Here is a 24,960-nt window from a genome sequence, read left to right as displayed (position 1 = left end):
GCCTGCTAAGAAGACGATGAAGACGCGCCTTTGGCTTAATTATCGCTAGAAGAGAAAACCCAGACTCAGTTACAGAACTTGTTTTCAAAACAGTGTTGAATTGGACCCAATGGCATCAATAGTCAGGCATCTGGGGGAAAGAGGAGAATAGAAAGGGGAGAAAACTGAAAAAGAGCCAGAAAAAATTACAAAGGGTGGAGGGTAAAAAGAGATGAGGGAGAGCTTCGGGAGGAAGAACAGGAAGGGCTATTTGGAGTGGCTTTGGAACTACCTCTGCAAGCTCAGGCAATGACAGCCTTGAAAGTCAGGTCATACCTGAAACGCTTTGTGTTTTTCTGCATGATTTTTTATGCTAAAATAAATATGTTCAGAAGAGAGGGTAGGAGCACAGTGGCAGCTTTATTTATGTCACCATTTTAACGAATAGCCGTGCTTTAACCGTCAGCACTTGAAATTGGCGATTTTGTGTTAATGACATTTCTCTCCCCTCTTCCTTCTCCTCCTCTCTTCGCCTTACCTGTCTTATTCACCAAATCCGCCCAAGGCACTCAGGCATATTATTTACTTCCTGAGAAAAATGGCTCAATGTTTGTTTGTTCCACTAGCAGTGGGAAAGTAATGCATCTACCCGTGTCCTGTGAAAGCAGGAAGTTATTCAGGACGCATCCCATCCTGGGCCACAGGCCCACTCGCCCAGCCCAGCTATAAAGGAAGCCCTGCTGCGGCCCGCCCGCCTGCGGCCACCCTGGGCATCCCAGCTGCCGTCCCCTCGGCGACATGAGGCAGTTCCTCTCTCCAACCACCCTTCTCCTCGTGGTTCTTCTCTTCCCAGGTAAATTGGAAGTGTGACCTGGGCCTGGGGGCCAGGGTCTCTCCACAGTGGTCATTTCCAGGATAGGAGTCCAGGCTGGGCCTTGAGAAACTCAGCCGTGGGAACCCATCTCCTGGTGGGTTTTTCAGTAGGAGCCTCTGCCTGGGTTTGTGAATGACACTCTTTGTTTTTCTTTTGGCCGATCCCCGACCAGGGATCAAACCCATACCCCCTGCATCGGAAGCACAGAGTCTTAACCCCTGGCTGGCCAGGGAAGTCCCGTGAGTGACACTCTGAATGTGCTGCTGGCATAGCTTCGCAGGAGGGAGGGTCCCAACGCTGACTCCACTTGCTTATCCTTTTAACGTCCCCTTCCCCTTACAGAGAAGGACAGTGTGTGTCAGGGAGGACCTTGACATTTAGGGGGTCTCAACGACCACCTTGGTGACAGCCTAGGGGTGGTCAGCTTGGCTTCCACGGGGCACTCAGGCTCCACCACTTACCATTTCAGATCGTTCATCTCTCTCTGACTCTGTCTCTCTGTCTCTGTCTCTGTCTCTCTCTCACACACACACACACACACACACACACACACACACGTCACATTTGCCCCTCTTTCAGCCTACTCCGTCCATCCTCCGCTCTCTGTTTTTGCACTTTAATGACGTATGGTTATTACACGGGGCATGGCACCTGCTTACTGTGTACAGTGTGATGCGTGTGGAGATATGCAAACACCTGTGCTTCCATCCCCCCAGCCGAGGGGACGGATGCCCCAACTCCTCCCAGAGTTTCCGTGGCCCTTTCTTCGTGCTGTTGCTTTCCTGTGGTAACAACACCTAACGTGAGATCTGCCCACCTAGCAAATTTCGAAGCACACAAGGCCGTGTTGTTACCTAAGCTGGACAGCAGGTCTGGGCCGTGCCCGTCCTGCGCGACCGGAACTGTAAACTTGGGCGACAATCCCCCTGCCCCTCCCGCCTCCACTGTCACTCGAGCCGCGGAATGTAAGCCCCTCGTCCTCCTGGCTCTGTGAATGGCGAGCTCTGAGCGTCCTCTGCTGTGTGTTTACTCTGAGACAGGATTGTCCAGGGTCACGAATGCTAACCAGCAGGACACCGAGGGTCCCAGGGGACCAGAGGAAGGCTCCCCGGGACGTGGCACCGAAGGGTCTCACCCGTCACGCCACCAAGTAGAACGCCACCTCTTACCTCGCACGCCCCCCTTCCCGGGTAAGTGATGGGTACGTCGAGGGCAGAGCCTTTACAGGAAGGCTAGATGCGGGGTGACCGGGCCGGGGTGGCAGCTGAGCTGTGCTGGGGACGCAGAGACACTACGTGGACGGCTTGGGCTGCTCTGCCCGTCGGAAAGGACGTGGGAGTCTCACAGACCCCCAGGGCGGGACCCCTGGAGGTCTTGTGAAACGTGGGAGCGTCGAGCAGACAAGAGGCCGCTGCTCGGACTTCACCCAAAGCTGGTGGCCGGAGGGGATGGTGTCGGTCAGCCGTGCCCCCGTGCGTGGGTGCAGAGGTGGGCAGTTCTATAGAAGGGGGTGACCGAACCCCGAGAGGCGAGTCTGAGATCCTCCCCCTGTCAAGGCCCTTAAACAGAGAAGGGGAAACTGAGATGAGTTTGGGAAGAAGCTTCTGGAAAGGGCCACTGGTGACTTGAGAGGCTCATGCTTTTCCTCAGGGAAAGGGCCTGGGCCCTGTTCCCACCCCGAGACACCGGAGATGGGCTTCAGGAGAGGCCCTTGGAGACCTGAGTCTCTCCTGACACAGGAAGCCACGCTGGCCTGACGCCTCTTCGGCGGCCAAAGTCTAACGGGTGGCAGCTTGCTCTGCTGCGCTTCCCTGGTGCAGGTGCGAAGGAGGGGTGGACGCCGCCTGGGAATGGGCCCGCCTTCCTATGTATTCGGTGGGCAGAACACGTATTTGTTTTCCGTGGTCCAGATTTGGGCCTCACACAGGGGTCAGCTTTGGTCCTCTGGAAGAGGGTGTCTGTTGAGGACCTGAGGGGTCAGTGAGAACGTGCCTTAGATGCCACCAGACACTGAGGGCCTGCGAAAGAGTCAGCCGCGAGCTGGAGTAAGGCTGCCTCCTCCGACCGGCTGGCTGCCAGGGCACAAGGTCAGCGCGTCACAGGACAAATCAGTGAGAAACTCGGATCTGCCTCCTCCTCGTCCACCTCGTGGCTGCAAGCCTCAGAGACCTCAGTAACTCAGCTGGCGGAAGAGAGTAGGATCTCTAAAGAAAAGAGCTCATCGCTGACCACACCTTGTGCCCTGCCTGCAGCAGGGTGAACTTCAGGGAAGCTGCGTGGGCTTCCTGGGCCTCTGTCGCTGTGTCTTTACAACCTCAGGGTCAACCAGCACTAGGAATGCAACTTCTGTCTAAGGAGGAGTGATTGGATTGTTTGCATGCATGTCTGTCTGTCCACGTGGGTGTTTGTGAGGGGAGGTCTGTTGGCAGGGATGTTTCTTGGAGCAGAAGGGAGAAGGCTGGTGCTAGAGAAGGATGCTGTTGGCAAAAGCACCAAGAACAGAGAAGGGAGCACGTGAGCCACTAGGAGAAGCGCGACACAGCTGGCTTGGGGACTGATGAGGAATGCTCTCAAGACGGTCCATTGACTGTGATCCACCTGTTGGAGATTCTGGACCACGTGACTTCTGTGTCCCCTATATGCTCTGCCTGTGTCTCCAAAGTCACATGAAGACTAGTGGGAAATGTAAACCTCACCAGAGAATAAGAGATCAACTGCCACATTCACTGTGCAAAGCCCAACACCCAGAACAGGACTTAGCACATTATAAGTTCTCAGTAATGATCTCTTTTTTATTTTAACATCTTTATTGGAGTATAATTGCTTTACAATGGTGTGTTAGTTTCTCCTTTATAACAAAGTGAATCAGTTGTACATATACATATGTCCCCATATCCCCTCCCTCTTGAGCCTCCCTCCCACCCTCCCTATCCCACCCCTCTAGGTGGACACACAGCACCCAGCTGATCTCCCTGTGCTATGCGGCTGCTTCCCACTAGCTATCTATTTTACAAGTAATGATTTCTTGAGTGAATACTCGGGTAAATGGGCTTTGCTTCATGACAAAAATGCTTAGTGGACAAAATGTTGTTATGAACTTGTCTTTATTGTACACGAGATTCATAACATTAGATCATTTTGTCTTATAAGTTACTGTGGCAATCCACAAGACGTTATCATGAGTAATAATAATAATAGTAACAATAATATTTATATACTGCTCACTTTGTGCTGGTCTGTTCCAACTGCTTGCCATAAGTTCATTTAATCTTCACAAGAGCCTTAGGAGATAAGTACTATTATTATCCCCACGTTGCAAATGAGTAAACTGAGAAGAACAAGGCCCATGGCCTTTCCCCACGTGATGTCAGAGCTGTTAGCAGCGGGGCCAGCCAAATGGTCTCCAAAGACTGTGCCATCCGTCCTCTTGTTGCTCTTACTGACTGGCACAAGATTCCAGGGCTAGAGGCTTCTAGGGCCAAAGTATGTCCCAAACAATTTAATTAATGTAATAATGATTTAAGTATAATAAGCATCTACTGTGTGCCAGGTACTTTGCTAGAACTCATACAAACTTAGAGGATAGGTTTATCACCTCCTTTTGATGGTCAAGGAAATCTCAACTCCTTGAAGAGTGGCTTTCTCAAAAGCACACACCATCTAAGTAGCAGAAAAGTTGTGTGAATTCAGAACTATCTTCCTCTAGAACCTACGATACTATCCTCTCTTGTTTCAATTCAGGGTACTAGTTTTATTAATTTTTTTTTTTTTTTTTTAAGAATTTTCTTTTTCTTTTTATTTATTTATTTATTTATTTATTTATTTATTTATGGCTGTGTTGGGTCTTCGTTTCTGTGCCAGGGCTTTCTCCAGTTGTGGCGAGCGGGGGCCACTCTTCATCGCGGTGCGCGGGCCTCTCACTATCGCGGCCTCTCTTGTCGCGGAGCACAGGCTCCAGATGCGCAGGCTCAGTAATTGTGGCTCACGGGCCCAGTCGCTCCGCGGCATGTGGGATCTTCCCAGACCAGGACTCGAACCCGTGTCCCATGCATTGGCAGGCAGACTCTCAACCACTGCGCCACCAGGGAAGCCCTATTAATTTTTTAGAATTCATTTTGGTGACCAGAGATGCAGGTTGAAGAGGGGCTGGAGGGCGAATGCTGGTCTGGACTGTGTGTAGGTGCAGTAAGAATGAGCTCCTCTGATTGGTGAGAGGTCTGTGTCCCCTTCTGTTTCCCACTGGAGGGGCCTAGAGAGGACAGCCAGAAGGTACAAACACCTACCTCACAAATAACCTGAAAACAAGTGACATAGGTCAACATGAGACTAGGATACTTGGAGGGATACAATAACTCCCTTCAGACAGGATTATTCTGAGTAGATCAGAAGACTAAAGAGAGCCATGGAGTGAACATTATAGACAAGGAGTTTTATTTTTATTTTATTTTTTTAACATTTTTATTGGAGTATAGTTGCTTTACAATGGTGTGTTAGTTTCTCCTGTATAACAAAGTGAATCAGCTATACATATACATATATCCCCATATCCCCTCCCTCTAGCTCTCCCTCCCACTCTCCCTATCCCACCCCTCTAGGTGGTCACAAAGCACTGAGCTGATCTCCCTGTGCTATGCGGCTGCTTCCCACTAGCTATCTATTTTACATTTGGTAGTGTATATATGTCCATATATACACTACCGCTCTCTCACTTAGACAAGGAGTTTTAAATCCCCAAAAGAAAGGGGTTCCTAATGATGACTGTTCTGCAGCTGTGGCACAGGATGACCTAGAAAAACGTGACATTTCTCAGCAGCGCTGAGACGATTCTAGAGTCCTCTGCCATTGATGCCATAATGAAAATAACCTTTGGATTTTGTTGGGGCTTAACTAGATGAATGATAGGTCTGAGGAGGTAAATCTCTCTCTTGGAAGAAGCAGAGCTATATACCTGGAGTTGATTTTATAGTTTTAAACTCACTACTATGAACCATATGGGGTATTTAAAATAATCAAAGGTAGAGGAGTAGACAATAGAATGGTGTTTCCAGAGGAAGGGGGTAGAGAAATAGATGGAGCTGTTGTTCAATAGGGTAAAGTTTCAGTTATGCTGAGTGAATAGATCCTGGAGGTGTGCTGTACATCACAGAGCCTATAGTTAATGCTGCAGGTCGTGCATTTAAAAAGTTAAGAGGGGTAGGTCTTATGTTCTTACCACAAGAGAAACAAAAACTAAACAAAACAAAAACAAAGGGACACAAGGACACTTTTGGAGGCGAGGAATATGTTTATGACCTTGATTATGGTGATGGTATCAGGGTGTTTTTTTTGGCCGTGCTGAGTGGCTTGCAGGATCTTAGTTCCCCAACTAGGGATTGAACCCGGGGCCCCGGAAATGAAAGCGCCAAGTCCTAACCACTGGACTGCCAGGGAATTCTCTATGTGCAGGTTTTTATGGATAAAAATTATTGATCTGAAAATGAAGTGATAAGAAAATAATTTAATTGATTGACCAATTGATTCATTGATCTAACGAAATAATTGTAAGGCATACGATGAAAGAAATTAGGACAGGAAGAGGGTAACATCTCTTCACAGTTAATCAGTCTGAAGGTCAAATCTCAAATCGGTGGCAGCGCCTGTGATAATCGGAGCACCCTGATCTCCATCAGAAGCCTTCCCCAGCCAGACACCTATTGCTAATTCTCTGATATTGTGCCTCTGCTTTCATTGTGTTCATCAGTTTTTTCTTTTTTTAACACTTGCCCCTCACCCTTTTCCATCACTGTCATCATAATATATTACTTAAGAGAAAAATTAATGTTTAACAATTTTAGTGCTTGAACTATAATAGAGTGAGACATCAATTTCATATTAACTCAAGTAACTTGACTCATGTTTAAGGTAGCAGGTCCAGGCATTCATAAGGTAGCGAGGGGGAGAAAATACATCTTTCAGTTCTTTAAAATTCTACCCTCTGCCACCCCTGCTCGCCTGGCCTGGCCTAGATGTCTCATCTCCCTTACAGGGACGGCTCTGCCCACTTTCCTCAGGGACCGTTGCACTTAGTACATGTCTGATGGGGCCATGTCACTTCACAGTTTACCTCAGAGGGTCCTTATTTGTCCCCCTACACAACGTTCTAAATTATTTAAAGTACAACATTTGTACTGTAATGCATCCCTCACCATTTCTCTACCCAACTGCCTCTGAATTTGCAGGGAGAGTGAAGGTGACTTTTAAGCCGGAATCAAGAATCTGAGTTCGATGCTATCAGAATGGTTGCATGGCAATACGATAGACCATGTACAAAAGAAATCCGTTTCCTATCCCCTGCCGTCCTCCACCATATCCCTTTGGGCTAAGATAACCAGTGTTTGATTCTTGAGATTATCTTAAGAGGCTAACGTTGGCTATTTCTTTATACAGACGTTGAACCAGATTTCAAAGTTGTCAACTGCAAGAGAGGCGATGGCAGATGTCAAAAATATTGTAATTATATGGAACTACAACTAGGCTATTGCTCTAAAAAGAAAGATGCGTGCTGTTTACCTCAAAACTGAGGTTGTTGTCATAAAAGCCAAAGCTTTGTCCACTCCCTGTTCTCCTGGGCCATCAATCCAGATGCGGGTGTTTTGGAGAAGGAGCTGAGCAGAGAGGAGGTGAGGCTTGGTCATCTGCGCCTGACAGTCTAAACATCCTACTGCAGCAAAAGAAAAGTCAAAAACTGCTATACGTGATCTTTTGGTGTGATCTTAGAGAAAGTGACTTAGCTTGAGATGTACAATACCTTCCAAATCACACAATGTTTACTGGTAGATATGGATGTAATAAACATTTATAGGAAAGCATTCAAGTCATTTGTTCTTTTATTTTAAAAATATTTTTTGAGTACCTACTTTTGTTCTAGACACTGAGAAATGTAATGAATTGAAACTGTGGATATATGAGGAGAAGAACATCTCAATACATAAAAACAACAAAATGCTGCATATTTTTAAATGTGAGTATATCCAAAATGTGGGAAGGACGAATATGAGAGAATTAAGAAAGGATTCCTGGGGATATTTAAGCAGGATTTTAGAGGATGATTAGGAGTTTCTTAAGTGAAAGAGAGAAGCAGAGATTTTTCAGGCAAAGAGTACAGTTTGTAGGAAGTCATGGAAACTTGAAAGAATGATTTGCTAAGAAAACGGGGAGAAGCTCAGCATAACCGCAAAGGAGAGGGACTAATTACAAGGACCAAAAGAGGAGGGTGCAGGAAAATGGTGTGAAGTTGTCAGAAAACAAATATTACGCTAAAGACCTCGGAGGGCTAAACAAGAGAAGGTTACCAGGTGCGCCAGGGGAGTGAACGTAATCATACTTGAGTGTTAGGATGTTCATTCTAACAAAAGAATTGGGGATGGACTGACAATGTGTGAGACCAGAGGCAGGAAGGTAAGAGGTGACTGGGACAGTGAAGGCTAAGGATGTGGTCAGTGGCTGAGATGGTGACAGAGGCTCTGAAGAGGGAACAATTAAGGGGCTTCTGCAGAGGCTGAGGTTACAGGTCTGGTGACGGAGGAGAAGGAAAGGCACGGGGTGGGGGAGAGTCCTGGGGACCAGGCGATGCCCGGAACGTGGGGAGGAGGGGGAGCACGGTGGGGGGCTAGACCGGTCTGGGGAACATCGGATTAGAAGCCGGCGGCGTTCACCATGTCCAGCTGGGACCTGGATGGACTTGCACAAGTTCCGGGAGAGAGGAGGAGACAAGAAATAAAAGAGTCAAAGTCAGCCATAAAAAAGAACGAAATAATGCCATTTGCAGCAACATGGATGGACCTAGAGATTGTCAGACAGAGAAAGACAAATATCGTGATATCGCTTATATGTGCCATCTAAAATAATGGTACAAATGAACCTATTTACAAAACAGAAATAAAGTCACAGATGTAGAAGACAAACTTATGGTTACCAAGGGGAAAAGGGGTCAGGGGAGGGATAAATTGGGAGATTGGGATTGACACATACACACTGCTCTATATAAAATAGATAACAAATAAGGACCTACTGTATAGCACAAGGAACTCTACTTAATACTCTGTAATAACCTATATGGGGAAAGAATCTAAAAAAGAGTGGATATATGTATATGGATAACTGATTCACTTTGCTGTAGAGCAGAAACTAACACAACATTGTAAATCAACTATACTCCAATAAAAATTGGTTAAAAAATGAAAAAAAAGAGTCAAAGTCATTCACTTGTAGGCAGAAACTGCCTTCTTATAACCCATCACCCAGGGACAGATTTCAGAGGGACGCACTGAAGAATGCTGACGTTTCCATGAGGCACAGGAAAATGAGGAGTCCCCAAGGGAGATGAAGAGAGACCTATGACAGGAAGGAGAAAGCGGTCCAGGAAAGAGCGCATTGCTGAGACAGCATGCAGAGATGCTGGGACAGCAGGCAGAGGAGCTGGGACAGCAGGCAGAGGTGCTGGGACAGCAGGCAGAGGTGCTGGGACAGCAGGCAGAGATGCTGGGAGAAAGTGAAGGATGCCACTGTCTCCATGGTTCCTCAGCCGCACCTAGCTGAGGGACCAGGCATCAGACACCTGGGTCTTGGCTGGAGTTCCGTTAGCAATAGAGCCTTGGGTATTAAGCCTTAGGATGTCAGTGTCTCCCTCTAAGTGGCGAGAACAAAAATGTATTCAAGGCAGCTTTTTGTTTTTGTTTTTTGGATTTTTTTTTCTTGTGTGTGTGTGTAAGAGTTAAAATAATGATTAAGTATGAGAGCTAAGGTACGTGTGTGTGTGGCAAAGTCTGTAAAGGAAGCATAAAGTTGAGATGACTGAGAAGGAGATGGAGAAAACAAGAGCCCTCCCTGCAAAAAACACATCTACATATGTCACCATTCTCTTTAAATCTCTCTAATGATTTCCCTGTTCTCATTCACTCACTCACTCATTCATTCAACAAATATCTAGGAAGCATCCACAATGCCCCAGGTAGTGTTCTAGATACAGGAGATCCAGTAACAAACAAAATCTCCCACCTCTGGTCGCTCATCTATATCCTAATTGGAGAGACCGATAAGCAAGGTGTATAAATAAAACATCTATTAGAAAGTGATAAATGATACGGAAAAAGAAAAAGCAGGGGAGGGGATACAAAGTGTCAGGCAGAGGGTGGCATTTGGATGCAGGAGATAGAGAAGTCCTCTCCAAGAAGGTAGATTCTGAGACCTGAAGGTGAGGAGTGAGCCCTTGGTATCTGGTGGGCAGTGGGCACTCCAAGGAGGGGAAACAAACGCCAGCGCCCCTAGAAGGGCCGAGCCTGGTGCATTTGAGGAACAGCCAGTGGAGGCTAGCAAAGAGAACTCAGAGGTCAGAGTAAGATTCAGGCTTTCACTCTGAGGAAGATAGGAAGCCACTTGGAGTTTTTGTTTCTCTGTTTTCCTGTATTTACAAGAAGCCCTTTATTAATACTGTCAGGAGTAAAGTGTCAACACCAGACCAGACCTTCCTGGGGAAATGCCCTGAGATGAAACCACAGCACAGGCCGGAGCCTCTGACCCTTTAGGCCAAGTGAAAACCTCACTAGATAAAGGCCTTTTGTGTCACATGACCCCGATGACCAGTGGGAGCCTGTGATACTGCTGGTGACTTAGAGGTACATTTATTGTGATAATTTGAAATGTGAGCACCGGTCAGCAAGTCCCCCACCCATCTCTTTACGCTTAGTCCCTGGCTGGAATTCCACGTGAGTATTTCTAATCATCTCCTGACAAGGACAACTGAACTTCAACAGCCAACAGCCCCACCCTCAGCTGTGTCTGCTCCCGGGGTTCCTGGGTGTCGTTAACGTCCCAGGGTCCACCCAATCGCACAAGTGCCCCTCTCAGTTCAGACCTTGCTCTCCCTTGGAGGGAAATGCAGTCCCCCTAAAACTGAGTTCCCTTACTGAGTTTATGACTAACCTCTCTATTCAAAACTTTGCTTCCTTTCTTGTCCGCCCCTGTTCCCCTCAGAATTGAGGAGTATCAAAGAAAAAGGGGGATTGAAACCGAGTAAGACCCTGCAGGGCCTCCCTGGGTACAAAAGCCCCTCCGTCTCCCCCATTTCTTGTTTGTAGAAAAAAAGGACCCTCCTAGACCTTCCCCGAGTTCCAAAGAGATCAGAACAACAGAGTCACAGGACCCCTAGGTCCTCCTGAAGAGAGAGAGAACAATCTGATGCACGTCTTTGTGCTGTTCTGCAGACACTAAGAGCTCCCCCGGCCAGGTGGTGGACGGTGGTTACATGCTGACCTCCAGCATGTAGACCCCAGACTGGTCAGAACCAGAAGGTCGATGATTGAGATTCTGGAAACATGGCCTGGTTCTTCACCACCAACCGGTTAGAAGAAGGTCCAGGAGCACGTTTCCTATGACCCTCTCCCCTAACACTGTCTTTAAAAACCCTTGCCTGAAAGCCGACGGTGTGAGAGCAGGAGATGACCCACTCCCCGGAGAAAGCCCATATCCTCCACCTAACACGCTCTGACGCTCCTCTCCTCCTGACTCTCAGAGTCCCAGGCGAGACGGCCTTTCCTTCCTCAAGGGCCACACGAGCCTCTCCAGGTCTTCCTTTGCACGAACTGACCTTTTGCTTCCACGCTGCCTCGACACCTTCTTTTGATCTACTCACCTTCAGAGAGAGAGTAAATGTCCTCGAATCCGGAAGAGTCCCGCGCCGGGTCCCCCACCCCCAAGAGCGGGCAGGCCCTGTCTTTGCTCTCCTGGTCCAGGAAGGTAAAGGCAGGATGGTCAAACACCTAACTCTACGCTACGAGGCGCCCTTCCTGAGCAGGGAGCACATCTGTACCTTCGTTGCCAAACTGCAGAGCTCAGCACGTCTTAACGCATTGTCTTTGTTCAGTAAGTATTTGTGAGTGAATGAAGGAACAAAGGTGGAAGAAGCCTGGGGGGGCGGGTGGAGACTTGAGGAGGGGCCTCCATGCCATTTCCTCTCCTTCCTCCCCCCTCCTCTGCTGCATTGTTTAACCTCCCTACCCGCCAAGAGCCCTTGGGGAAGTGCCTGCAGGCTAGTGAAGACTTGCCCCTCTCTCTGCCCATAGGCTGGGCTGGGGGTGGTCCTAACCTAGTCCCGACTGAGGGAATTTTTATCCACCGAGAGAAGGTTAGTTGCCATAGTAACATCTCCCCCCACTTCCAAACCTCAGTGCCGACCAGCGCCTTTGTGTTTCTGATGCAACCCTGAGCAGGACCGAAGTGGGAGCACTTTGTGTGACATGAAGGAAAGATCCGGAGGGCTGTCGTAACCACCCCAAGGATGTTAGGAGTGAAAACACAGATGGAGTCACACTTTGTAATAAGGGGCAACTTCCCCCATTTATCCTGTAGCTACTAATCCTATGGTCTACCCCCCAAATTTTACTCAGATCTTGAAGGACAGGGAAGATCCCCATCACTATCTGCTTTTCAAAGGTAACCCACCAACAAAAATAAATCTAAGTAAGCAGGCCCTGGGTCCTCCTGTTGGTCTGTAGAGCATTGTAAGTTATGAGGCAATGGGAAGATGGCCTCCATATGCAAATGGAGATATATACTCCAATAAAGCAATATCTTAGCAAACTATGTTAGATCTATTGGGCTGGCCAAAAGGAACATTTTGGCCAACCCAATACTTAAAGGGATATTCCATATCCCTTAGGTATAATAAACATAAAAGCAAATAAAAACCATAAAAATGCATAAAATAAAATTTTCTTTCTTAGAAGTTGCAGGATACAATTTTTATATATTTGATGTAAAATTAATTGTGAAAAATATGTCCAAAATCAAAAAAAGAAAAAAAAAAAGATTTTAGTTTCCAGTGTTAAGATTATTGGTGATTTTAAATTATTTTATCTTTAAAAATACTGTTATTGTATTACTCTTAATTTTAAATATACATTTAAAAAGACAAAATTGATGTGCCTAAGGATAAATATGTATGTACCTATAAACAAAGACTACTTTGATCCTAGGCAGAGATAATCTATAGTAGACTTAAATGGCCTCCAGAAAGTCATAAATTTAACGTAAAAAAGAACTTCCTGGGCATTAAGATTATACAATATTAAAGCATGTTATCCAGAGGGGTTTTTGGAACCTGCTTGGGGATTCATAAGAAACTGGTAAAAGCTGATCTTTTCTACCGCTCTGGGTCATTTTTGCAGCTCTGCCTGGGGACAAGGGAGCTAGCATCCTGGCTCCTCAGGGTCAGTTCTGAGCGAGCAGCTCTATTAGTCACACGGTGGTGGTCTTTTTCCGGAAGCCCGCTGAGTGCAGGGCCCCGAGGCCTGACCAGGCGTTATGGACACCGGCTGTACCCCTGGTGGGAAGAGATCCTTTAGGCACCAGGATGCAGAGCCGGTTGGAACACACCTGACTGCCTTGCTGTCTGCTCCCCTCGCCCACCATCCATACACAGTGTGCTGCTCGCCCACTGTACCCCAAGAAGCCTTGCCGGGGCGTTGATCCCTCAGACTCATCCATGCCCCAGAGCTGACCTGTCATCAGGAAGTCTGCTTCTTCCGCAGTGCCAAGGTCTGCAGGCAAGGAGATAGGGAGGACGGGCTCAGTCAATCTCATCCCCACTGGGCTTCCGGTGATTAATAACGACCACACCGAATCTTTCCTTCCGGTCCACACATGCAGTGGTCACCACAGCTACCTGCAGGCTTGGCCTGCTCTGAGCTGGCCTGCTCTTATCTCTTGGGTCATAGGACATGACCTTACTGGACCCAGGGAGTCTCTTAGCAATAAGAACAAAAATTAAAATTAGTATGTCCAAATGAAGGGAAACTGAGTGCATTAACACAGCCTCTTTCTTGATGGACCAGAAAAGTTTCCTGGAGTCAGACAAGCAACAGCAGTATTACCAATGAGGACAGCAGGGATGGGAAAGACCCTAGCTGCAGGGAAACAATGTCAAGCCCCACTATGGGGCAGAGGGTGCTTCCCTAGGGGGTCTGATTAAATGGCTCTGTTAGGTCTACATGCACCAGCGGGCACTGCGGTGAAGCACATGGCCAGTCCTTTTACACTTTCGGGAGAACAGGAAAGCCCCAGAGAATCTGTTCTTCTCTCGTTTCCATCTGCTTCCTCTGGGCTCCTTCTCTGATTTGTCTCCACCCTGTTTCTCCTTTCTCTGAGCTCTGAGAGCTCCCCTAGAGAAAGCTGGTCACTACTTCCTGCCTGTCTATCCAAGGTTCCTGCAACGGGTCAGTTATCATGTCTGTTTCATTGCTGGAAAAATTAAGGCAGAGTTAAATGATGCAACCTAGATCAGATGGAGATCAGGGACCTGCCTAGGACCCTAACCCAGCTCACTTTGAGCCAGAAGACTCAACGTGTGGGTGTGGGCTTTTCTGCTGTTCCTAAGACAACACACATTTCTTTCTCAGGATGTTCCCCGACAGCACTGGCTAGGACAAGCTTCTCAACAAACACTGGAGATCGGTGCTTTCCCTGCAGGAGGGCATATGGCTCTGTGAGCTGCGGATGACTGCGTATGTGAGTGAGTGAGTAGAAGTGACACTTACTGGGAATGCCAGGTACTTGGGTTCTAGTCTCAACTCTAATAATAATTGTGTTGATGCTTTGGGTAACTCCTGATGAGCACAGTGGGCAAAAGTGCCCTAAACCCAATGAGTTGTGTTTGTATGAATGAGTAGTTCATCCTAGGAAACCAATAGCATGACCACAGCTGGTGAAGACAATTAAACAGAGGTGTGTCTGGGATACCTACTTCCATAAGTTATGAGAGTACCTCAGTAGACAAAGGAAATATGGTTGCAGGAGCTTGGCGTGCTCTCCTGTGATGAATTATGGTAAACCTGGAAGAGAAAAAAGACCTGCGAGACAAATGAGAAAAGAATTTGGTGTAGGACTTTAAGAAAATGAAAAATAATTGCCCCAACCTTCTTCCTGGCTTACCCAAGGATCCGGTGAATGATTGTTAGCTGTACAGCGGGGTGTAATATGGAGGATTATAGGAAGTAACTAAAGAACTGAGTTAAGATAGTGAAAAGAAAGCCCCAAAGGAGTTTCCAGGGTTAGGAGGAAAGGAGGCTGGTATTGCTGACTAGTCATTTTGATCTTTAATAGAAGCTACAGGAATAAACACAAAAGAAAGACACACCAGAAGGATTCTAGGATGAGAGGAAGTCAGTGGGAAGATCATTTCAAGCGGCTATTGTGGTAAGAATCCTCAGCCAAAAATAAGAACAACTGCCCCAGCCAGAGTCAGGTGGTGGGGACCCAGTTTATTATTTCACCTGGTCTAAACCCAAGGGCTGTGTTGATGTAATTCATGCAGCTGGGAACCAAGGACTTGATGGAAGCCTCTGATGAATAGAGAAATTAGTCTTATTATAGATAATCAAGACACTGCCCTATGGCTTTTAGGGGAGTGTGAGATAATTCCATTGCGGTAGTGAAGGCTGAAAATTCTGTTTATTTCTACAGGGATAAAAAGGGGATCATGAAACACTATATGTGCTGAAATAGACATATGGTAAGTAGGAAATGCTTCAGGAAAAGTGAAGAGCCAGTTTGGACAGAGGAACTGTAAATATGAACCTAAGTATGACTTTGAGAGGGAAAAGACAAATTTAGCCAACCACTAAATGCTTTTCACTAGTAGCTGTTACTTCAGGAACCAACAGAATGGCAAAGCCACAGAGTTTTAACATTGAAGGACACAGTCATGCTTTCTGCCCTTTGTTCAAGGACACATGAAAATGGATTGGAACATGGCAAATCTGAAGGCAGAAAATAGCATCTGGTATTCCTTTTCTCAAAAAAAAAAAAAAAAAGAGATGCAATGTAGTATAGAAACAAATATAAATTTTATAATATTTTCAAGAATAGCATTTGGATGAAATATTTTCTGATTCCTTGAATATTTCAGAATGATTTTCTTTTTTTACCCATGAGAGATAATCAGTCATGGAACCAAATCCTTGCAACACAATTTTCCTCTTAAAATCTCAAAGGCGCCCTTCCTCAGGCAGCATCTAGTGTAGTGGAAGAAATAGGTAAGGTAGGTCTGCTTTTGTTCTCTTATGGGATTCCTGATTTTGGTAGGCTCTTATTTCTTTTTGTTTTTGCCTTAAACATTTCATTAAGGCACATTTAACTGCAATTCTCATTTAATTGGTTTCATCTGAAGATTGGGAAGGCCTATAAACTGGCTTATTTCAGTAATTTTCCACTTCACAAACTCTTTTTATTTTATTTTATTTTTTTTTTTATTTTTTAAATTTATTTAATTTATTTATTTTATTTTTTATTTTTGGCTGTGTTGGGTCTTCGTTGCTGTACGCGGGCTTTCTCTAGTTGCGGCAAGCGGGGGGCTACTCTTCGTTGTGGTGCATGGGCTTCTTATTGCTAGTGGCTTCTCTTGTTGCGGAGCACGAGCTCTAGGCATGTGGGCTTCAGTAGTTTTGGTGCACGGGCTTCAGTAGTTGTGGCGCGCAGGCTCTAGAGTGCTGGCTCAGTAGTTGTGGCTCACTGGCTTAGTTGCTCCGCGGCATGTGGGATCCTCCCGGACCAGGGCTTGAACCCGTGTCCCCTGCATTGGCAGGCGGATTCTTAACCACTGCGCCACCAGGGAAGCCCCACAAACTCTTTTTAAATAGTATTTTAACATTATTTCTTTTTTAAAAAGATGTAATTTTATTGTGATAAAAACACAGCGTGATATCTATCATAACAAATGTTAGGTGTACAATGCATGTACAGGCACAGCATTGCACAGCACATCTTTAGAGCTTACTCATCTTACGAAACTGAAACTTCACACCTGTTGATTAATAATTCCCCACTTCCCCTCCCTCCAGCCCCCGGTAACCGCCATTCACATTATATCTCCTCTGAAAATTTTCTGTTTTCTTCTCAGGAATACCGTAGCCTTTAGGTTGACTTGTCTTCCTCTGACTTTTGTGTCTCACCATCTGTAGTAGTTTTCGTGTCTGTGTCTTTTTCCTACTGTGTCTGGAATGCCACCTCAAGTGTGATCTTCACATCATTAGTTCAGCTTCCAAAGTATGGACTTTTCCTTAGTACCACAAACTTTACTCTTCCATTTCATTTTCTAAAAATCTTGCCTACTATTTTATCCCACCTTGTTTTGTCCTTGTAGACAGTTGCCTATAAATGGTAGATACTGTTTTTTTTATATAAATTTATTTATTTTTATTTATTTATTTTTGGCTGTGTTGGGTCTTCACTGCGGTGCACGGGCTTCTCGTTGCGGTGGCTTCTCTTGTTGCGGAGCACAGGCTCTAGGCACACGGGCTTCAGTAGTTGCAGCATACGGGCTCAGTAGTTGTGGCTCGCGGGCTCTAGAGCGCAGGCTCAGTAGTTGTGGCACGTGGGCTCAGTAGTTGTGGCGCACGGGCCTATATGCTCCGCGGCATGTGGTATCTTCCCGGGCCAGGGCTCGAACCCGTGTCCCCTGCATTGGCAGGCAGATTCTTAACTACTGTGCCACTAGGGAAGTCCTATATGCTGTTTTTTGTTTGTTTGTTTTTTAAAAACTTGAGACAGAATTGTCTTCTTATTCCTGCAGTGGATCTTTTTCACAGGATGGGTCTTTTGCTGAGTCTTCCCAATACTATTCCCTTACCTTTATTTTGTAGTGTTTCTTTACATATGCTCTGTATTGATTTGAATTTTATCTCTGGTGAACATGAAGGTATTCAACAGTTAGGTATTATATGATAAGCACCGTTCTAGGTGCCAAAGGTATAATAAAGAACCAAACGCACAAAACTCCTGCCTGCATGGAGCTTACATTTTAGGGGGATAAACAAATGAGTGGGAAAGGGTAAATGGCTTCACTCGCCATTAATCTGAGAGCAGTAGAACGCTATCTCAGAATCACCTGAGTGGCAGGTGGGTGGAATTCCCAGCCCAGTTCTCACTGTATCCAATCGCACATTTAATGAAATGGTTAGACTGAAATTGGAAGTAAAAACTCTATAAAACATTGGGCAGCAACGATACAGCCTTGGGATCCTTCCAGCAGACCCTAATGGAAAAGGGGAAAGGCATTCTCCCTCCTTGTGCCACAGAACACAGCACCTTGGGTACCTGGAGGCTCCAGTGCCTTGGCGTCCATGCCAGTCAGAAGAATAACGGCCTCTTCTTTCTGGAGGCTGCAGTGGAGAGCCAGTCCACCAGTCTGCCTCCAGCGGATGGCTGTGTTTTGCCAAATACGCCTTATTGCAAACATCGTTCTTGGAATTTTACTTGTCTTATTTATAGTCCCCAAATAACTCCTTGAGGAAACTCTTATTGTTTCCCTCACTCAGATACAGAAACCAAGGTGATAGGCAATGGCCAAATTAATGCTTGGTTTCTTAATGAATGAGAATTCTTACAGGTTCCAAGGTAATAGAAAGAGGACAGGATTAAGCTTGTTAAAAATGGGACAGTGCGGAGGGCTGTCCTTCTGTAGCGTCTTATAGTGATTATGCGTCACATCTTTGATGTACAGAATATTTATATCAACCAACTAATGATATAGCTTCTCCTGTCAAGGAATTCCCGGATGCTTGGCTACTGTTATTAATGGTCTGTGAGTTACGTGACAACTTAAGGTAACAAAGGTACAACAATGCATAATTAACACACGAGGAAGGTCATTTATCTTCCCTAGGAATGGTATGCCTGATTCTCCAAACTATTTATGAAATTCTTCCCTAGTGGTTGCATTCCAAGTATGTGACTTGGGAATAGATTCAAGTGCAGAGGAAAAGGTGGGTGATAAATCCTGATACTATTAATTTATTTCTCCCCCAAATGAGCCAATTTTCCAACATAGCTCATAAAATTTCCAAACCCTTCAGGCCTTGGCTGACACGACACCTGCTGGGACACGGCCCAGCGCCCCCCAAGTGACCTGGGGCCCCTGCTGCACTGCCCGAGGACACCTGGGGCGAACGTCACCCCCGCCGGCAGCCACGCTCCTCTGCTTGCCTGATGCGCCCTTGGAAGCCCAGGGCCTGAGGCCTGTCCACCATTTGTCTTGAGCTTGTAGCTCAAGTCCAGTGCATTTCAGAGGCAGAAGAAGAAGGAGAAAAGACGAAAAGAAAGACAGGAAGTTAAGAGAAAGCTCAGCAGATGGCGTCTGGCAAGGCGGCCCCCAAAATGTGGGGGGCTGTCAAGGGACTCCTACAGCCGCCCCCTGTTTCCCTCCCTGACAAACAGGGCCTAGAAGCCGCTGAACGTTCAGAGTCCCCAGCAGCGTGTGCTCTCTCCCTGAAGAGAGGCAGGGCGTACAACCCTTCACCAGAGGAAGCAGTGAACCTCTCACAGGGAAGAAGGGAGGCATGCAGCCTTTCACCTCACACAGTTCTGTCTGTCTGTCTGTCTGTCTGAAAAGGGGAGCTGTCTTTCCTCCTCAGAGCCCTTTCTCCCTGTCTGAGAAGCAAGGCCGGCCATTCGGGGTTTCTCCTCATAAAGGGCCCTCTCCTCTTCTGAGGCAGAGCGCCGCCAACCTGGCCTTTCTCCTCAGGGCGCGGTCTCGCTCTGAGGTGGAGAGCCAGCCAGCGCACTTCCCCTCGGAGAGACCTGCCCCTCCTTCTGAAACTCTCAGCTGCCATCCCCGCTGAGCTTCTCCTCGAGGAGCGCCCTCTCTGACTGAGGGGAGCCCGGCCCCCCCGCCTCTCTCCTCGGGGAGCTCTCTTCCCTGTCCATTGGGCGCCTCTCCTCCTAGAGGGCTGTCGAAGGAAAATGGCCCATCCTCTGGCGTTTCTTTTTTTTTTTTTTTTTTTAATTAATTAATTAATTTATTTATTTTTGGCTGCTTTGGGTCTTCGTTGCTGCGTGCCAGCTTTCTCTAGTTGCGGCGAGCGGGGGCTACTCTTCGTTGTGGTGCGCGTGCTTCTCATCGCGGTGGCTTCTCTTGTTGCGGAGCACAGGCTGTAGGTGCACGGGCTTCAGTAGTTGTGGCATGTGGTAGTTGTAGTTGTAGTGTAGTGTAGTTGTAGCACACAGGCTCAGTAGTTGTGGCTCGCAGACTCTAGAGCACAGGCTCAGTAGTTGTGGCACACGGGTTTAGTGGCTCCGCGGCATGTGGGATCTTCCCGGACCAGGGCTTGAACCCGTGTCCCCTGCATTGGCAGGCGGATTCTTAACCACCGCGCCACCAGGGAAGCCCTGGTGTTTCTTTTTATTGTGACCCCTGTCTGTCTGAGAACAAGAGCAGGCCACCAGGCCTTGTCTTCAAAGAGAGCTGCTGACCTCTCTGAGGTCAAGGCCCAGGATCCCACGTTTCTCCTCAGGGAATGCTCTCTCTGTCTGAAACGGGGTGTCGCCCACCTGGCGTCTCTCCTCGTACAGCACTATCTTTCTGGGTACAAACGCGGGCCCCCGAGTGAGGTTTGCCCTCTAGAATACGTCTCCCTCTCTGACGTGAAGTGCATCATATGACATGTCTCCTCCGAGAGCGCTGTCTGTCTCTGAGGAGGAGGGCTAGCCTTCCTTCTCACAGATTGTTAGTGGGTTAGTGGGATCATGTGGTGAAATGACCAGCGTTCACTGCAGATCCTCTCTGTCTGCCACTCCTTCGGAGCCTTACTTAGTGGGGGGATGTGGTGATGGCCAGCGTCATGTTACTGCAGGGAAAAGACAGTGAAGCTGCTGGACAGGATGCAACGGAACCACGATTCTCTACCTGAGGCCATGGTTCTCAGCTCTGGATGCACAATAGCTACGCTCAGGTCCCTTTACAGAATTAGCTAAGGATCCACCCGACTCAATCAGTCAGATCCTTACAGGTGGTGCCTTGGGCGCCATATGTAATTCTTAAATGCTGCCAAGATGGCACTGAGAACCACAGGGCTAAAGGAGACAGTTTCTGAAGGGTGAAGACACTCATCTGGCTTCGAGACACAAGCTTGGGCTGGTAGCTGCCCCGTCTCTGCTTCCTCAGCTCCCTCCCTGGAACAACACAGTGACAACAATAAAGTGAAATGTGCAGCTTTTCCAGTTTTTCATGGTGCTCGCCTGGAACTGCACCACACCTAGCATCAAACATCACAGCTGAACATCCTGTTCCGTGAATCACCACGGCTCCGCCAACAGCTGGTCGGGCAAAGGTGAAGCCAGAGAGCCCCAGGCTGGTTCACTGAGAGACTTCACACCCCTGGTGCCTGGCTCGTCCTTCCCCTTTCCTCCCCGTGATTCTGGCATCTGCTCATGTGGAGGGAAGACACCATGAGTCTTGGGAAAGGAATTTGCTGGAGAGGCAGCTCTTCATGAAAAGAAAGATGAAGAAGCACCATGATGACAGAAAGCTTTGTTCCAGGATCTCCCACTCCAGCAATTTTCCTCTCCGGGTGCCAGCGCCCACCCTGACCACCCCATGGAGGGCAAGGGTCTCGTGGGTACCCGGTCCTCCCTTCCCTTCACTGCCCGCTTCCTGGTGGCATAGTGATTCACGCCTCTACAGGCCCCCAACCCCTGCTCTGGGAGCAGCTTTTCAGCGCTCCATCCAACCAACTGCCGAAGCACCATTTGAGAAAAGGGTATAAGCTCTGCTTTTTGACTAGAAACTTTCTGTCGACGTCTTCATTTAAGACTAAAAAAAAATCATCATCAAAATTTGAATACTGTGTGTCACTGTCCTTGAAAAAAGTCCAAGTTAAACACTCTTCTAAGAATTGCGTCATTAACGATGTTCTTGATATGGAAACTTAATTTTTTCACTTATATAAAAGCACAAAATATAATAAATGATTATGTCTAAATAAGTTTCAAAGAGCTCATTCAATAAACATAAAGTTAAAATGCCATGTGATAAAAATACATTGTTCATAATTTAACATTTTTTTATTAATGCATTTAAAAATGGTGCATTTTACATTTGATGACATCCGTGGAAGCAAGAAGAGTGACAGCAGAGATTTGTGTCTAATGGAAAATGCCAGCTTAGGAACTGTCTCCCAAGAAATACTCCCTCTACCTCTACCAGATAATTAGTCCCCTGCTAATAGGGGGACGTTGACTAAATGTTAGTAGTTCGGGTCCGAACGTGAACCCACACCAATTTGCTCAAATGTTCTTTCCTGCCTGCCAGGAAGTTTGAAATCCTCTTCCTGTAGACTTCCCAAGACTCCAGAAACCCTAATTACTGGCTTGAGTCTCCAGTCTCCTCAAGAAGATGTCAGGGAAACAATATAGGGCTTTAATCTGGATGCAAAATAACTATTCTGCTGGAGGTGAAAATTCTTGGAGAAAGAAAGGAGCCCAGCGTGCCCAATCTCACTTCTCCCCAGAATCACCACAGTCTGAGCCGCTGGGCATGTGTCACTACCACCCTAGCTAAAGTTGAAATGTGTGTTCAAGGTTAGAGAGAAAGAAAGGAAAAAAGGAAGAAGGTTCTCACACACAGAAAAAAAGAAGATAAAGGTGTGAGGTGTTGAATGTGTTGATTAACTAGACGGGGGAGAAGTCCTTTCAAAGGGTGCACATGCTTTGAATCATCACAATGTACACATCATGACCTTACAATTTCATTTGTCAATTATAACTCAAATTTAAAAATCAAGAAGTCAAAAATAAAATAAAAAGGACATGGTCTAATTAATTTAAAAGAGAAAGAAAACAAGAAGGGAAGAAAGGAAGAAAGAGGGAAGGGAGGGAAGTTTTTGAGAACCAGGAATCCAGACAGGAACAATGAGACAAGTTTTAAGGAAGCGTAGTTTGACTCAATAAGGAGAAAAGTAAAACAATAGGCATAGCAGCTGAAAATAAAGTGGGATCCTTTTGGGAACAGTGAGTTCACCAACATTAGAAGTGTTCAAAAAGAGGCAGGATTCAACCACCACGTGAGGCATTTTATGACATGACCTTGAAGATCCCTTTAAATCTTGAGATTTTGTTGCTGATAATAACAAAGCAAGGAAACAGTCACTTTTAAAAAGTGAGTAAACTCCCCTAGAAGCATGGCTTTGACCATTTCAGCTTGGTTATAGTTCCTCATATGGAGAGAAGGCACACTCACCGCCCTATGCCTACCTCATGGGGATTTGAGAATGGTTAGTCCTAGATAAGATTTGAAGCCCTCCCCCCTTGAGCTCTTCTCCCCACAGAAAATGAGGGTTGATTCTTATCTCTGTTACCTCATTCCCCATGAACCTTCAAAGGACGAGTCATTACCAGAAATCTGGATTTTTCTGCAGAATCTCTAATCCTTTCATTACCGGGCTTGGTGGCAAGGTTTATTAGCAGAAGCAGGACTGTGTGTTTGGTCATGTTCCCCCAGAATAGTCTGGAGGCACCTGCATGGCCAGAGGATGGAGGTTCCCAGTCAGGAGATCCCCTTGGCTGGCTGGGGAAGGTGGTCCCAAGAGCTGGAAGCACTGCAGCCTGCCAGGAAGAGAGTTCTGATGTGGAGAGACCCAGAGACCGTGACATTCCCCTCAAGAGCAGAAGTAGAGAGAGAGACACACACACACACACACACACACACACACACACACACTCACACAGTGATAGACAGGAGGAGGTAGGAGACAGACAATGACAGACACAAGAACACAGAGACAGAAGAATAAGGCAGAGAGAAAGCAAGAGCCAGACAGAGAGAAGAGGTGAATGTGATGCATAAAACAGGGTAAAAGATTGGAAGAAGACACAGGTGTTGGGGGGCGGTAACAGAAGAAGACAGATCGCTCAAGGGAGACTGAAATGAAGAAAAAATATTTGGGTACACGTTATGTTTTCCTTTTTTGAGTAAACAGGTGCAGTTTTGCAGAGGGTCTCCAGGCGGATATCTGGAGCTTCTACGTGTCCCCAGGGAAGAGGCAGATATGAAAAGAGTCCGTGAAGTGAGACTTAAATAGAAACTTCGGGCAGCTGAGCAGGGCAGCCTGTGACACCGAGCACCATTGTCTCGAGCAAAATCTAGTTCCGAAGAGGCTACAGAGAACCCATGGGACGAGGCAAATCTGACCCTTTGGAAAGCAGTGGGTCCCACCCTAGCCATCCCAGAGGTCTTTTGCTCAGTGTGCCATGACGTTCACAACAATATATGACAGTCTGGTGACTCAAAATACCAACCCCCAGGAGAATAAAGTCCAGGCCATTATCAGTAATTTTCCTAAAATGTGTACTGTGCTTGAAAACATCTAGATATTTTGTTGATTTTTTCCCCCCCGTTTTTGTCAGTTTTGTAGAGTTCCTTAGCTGGGTGTGGAGTTCTGGACAGGTGTTGTAAGCTGTGCGTACGTGTACATAACTACAGAGCTAAAGCTGAGATTTGGCCCTGGGCCAGAGTGTTTCCTAAAACAGATATGACTTGTGAAATGCTTATTACAAAACACAAAAGATCCTCAAAATGAAACAAATTTTAAGTCACAGTAATTTAAGTTTGTATGTACATATATACATATATTATATAGACTGTATTTTTTCTGAGCTGAGACCTAGTGCTCAAAAGAATGAGAAGACAAATGCAAATAACATAGATAAATAGAAAAATGTGTATGTGACTGTCAAGTTGGGGGAGGTGAGAAGGAAGGAGGTGGAAGGAAAAAGAATGGGAGAGAGAAAAGGAAAGAGAAATCAAGGATTCACGGAGATTGTTAGAGGATAAATGACATCAGGTAGAGGGGCAGTGAAGACCTGCAGGAGGTGGAAAAAGGGGAAGTTTTTCAGGCTCTTATGTATCAGGGGCAGAGGGAATATAAGATGGGTGTTGGTTCCATCTGAGCTAGAGAGAATTCTGTAATTCTGTGTGTGTGTTTGTGTGCGCACCTGAGCGTGCATCTCCCCATAAAGGCTGTGGGAGGGATGAGAGGTCTTCTAGATCTGTGGCAGAGAGAGCAGAGAATGTTAACAACTGTGGCAAACTGGACGCACGCCCTGCCTGGGTTCTCAGCTGGATCTCCCTGGGGTCTGCGCCGCAGGACCCGTGGATGCTGATCTTGTGACACAGCTGGATTTCACAAAGGGCAGATGGAGCCATCAGGTGGTCAATATCCTGGACTCAAGACATAATCAGAAGGTAAGAGAACACCCTTGCTCTGTTTCAGAGAAGATCTCAGTGCAAGATCGCACATAAT

General features: G+C 46.7%; 1 protein-coding gene across 1 annotated transcript; it reads left to right on the top strand.

Annotated features, from left to right (window-relative positions):
• The first annotated feature begins 777 nt into the window (after positions 1–777).
• On the top strand, positions 778–24,960 carry SPAG11B (sperm associated antigen 11B). The gene is given in 5 exon segments (XM_036838708.1): positions 778–832; positions 1,894–2,043; positions 7,280–7,512; positions 15,350–15,398; positions 24,805–24,960. Coding segments are annotated over 4 exon segments (444 nt in total). The 3' UTR covers positions 15,356–15,398; positions 24,805–24,960.

Source organism: Balaenoptera musculus, chromosome 21 (assembly GCF_009873245.2).
Source record: "Balaenoptera musculus isolate JJ_BM4_2016_0621 chromosome 21, mBalMus1.pri.v3, whole genome shotgun sequence".
NCBI classification, from domain to species: domain Eukaryota; kingdom Metazoa; phylum Chordata; class Mammalia; order Artiodactyla; family Balaenopteridae; genus Balaenoptera; species Balaenoptera musculus.
This window is presented reverse-complemented; position numbering and strand designations above follow the sequence as displayed.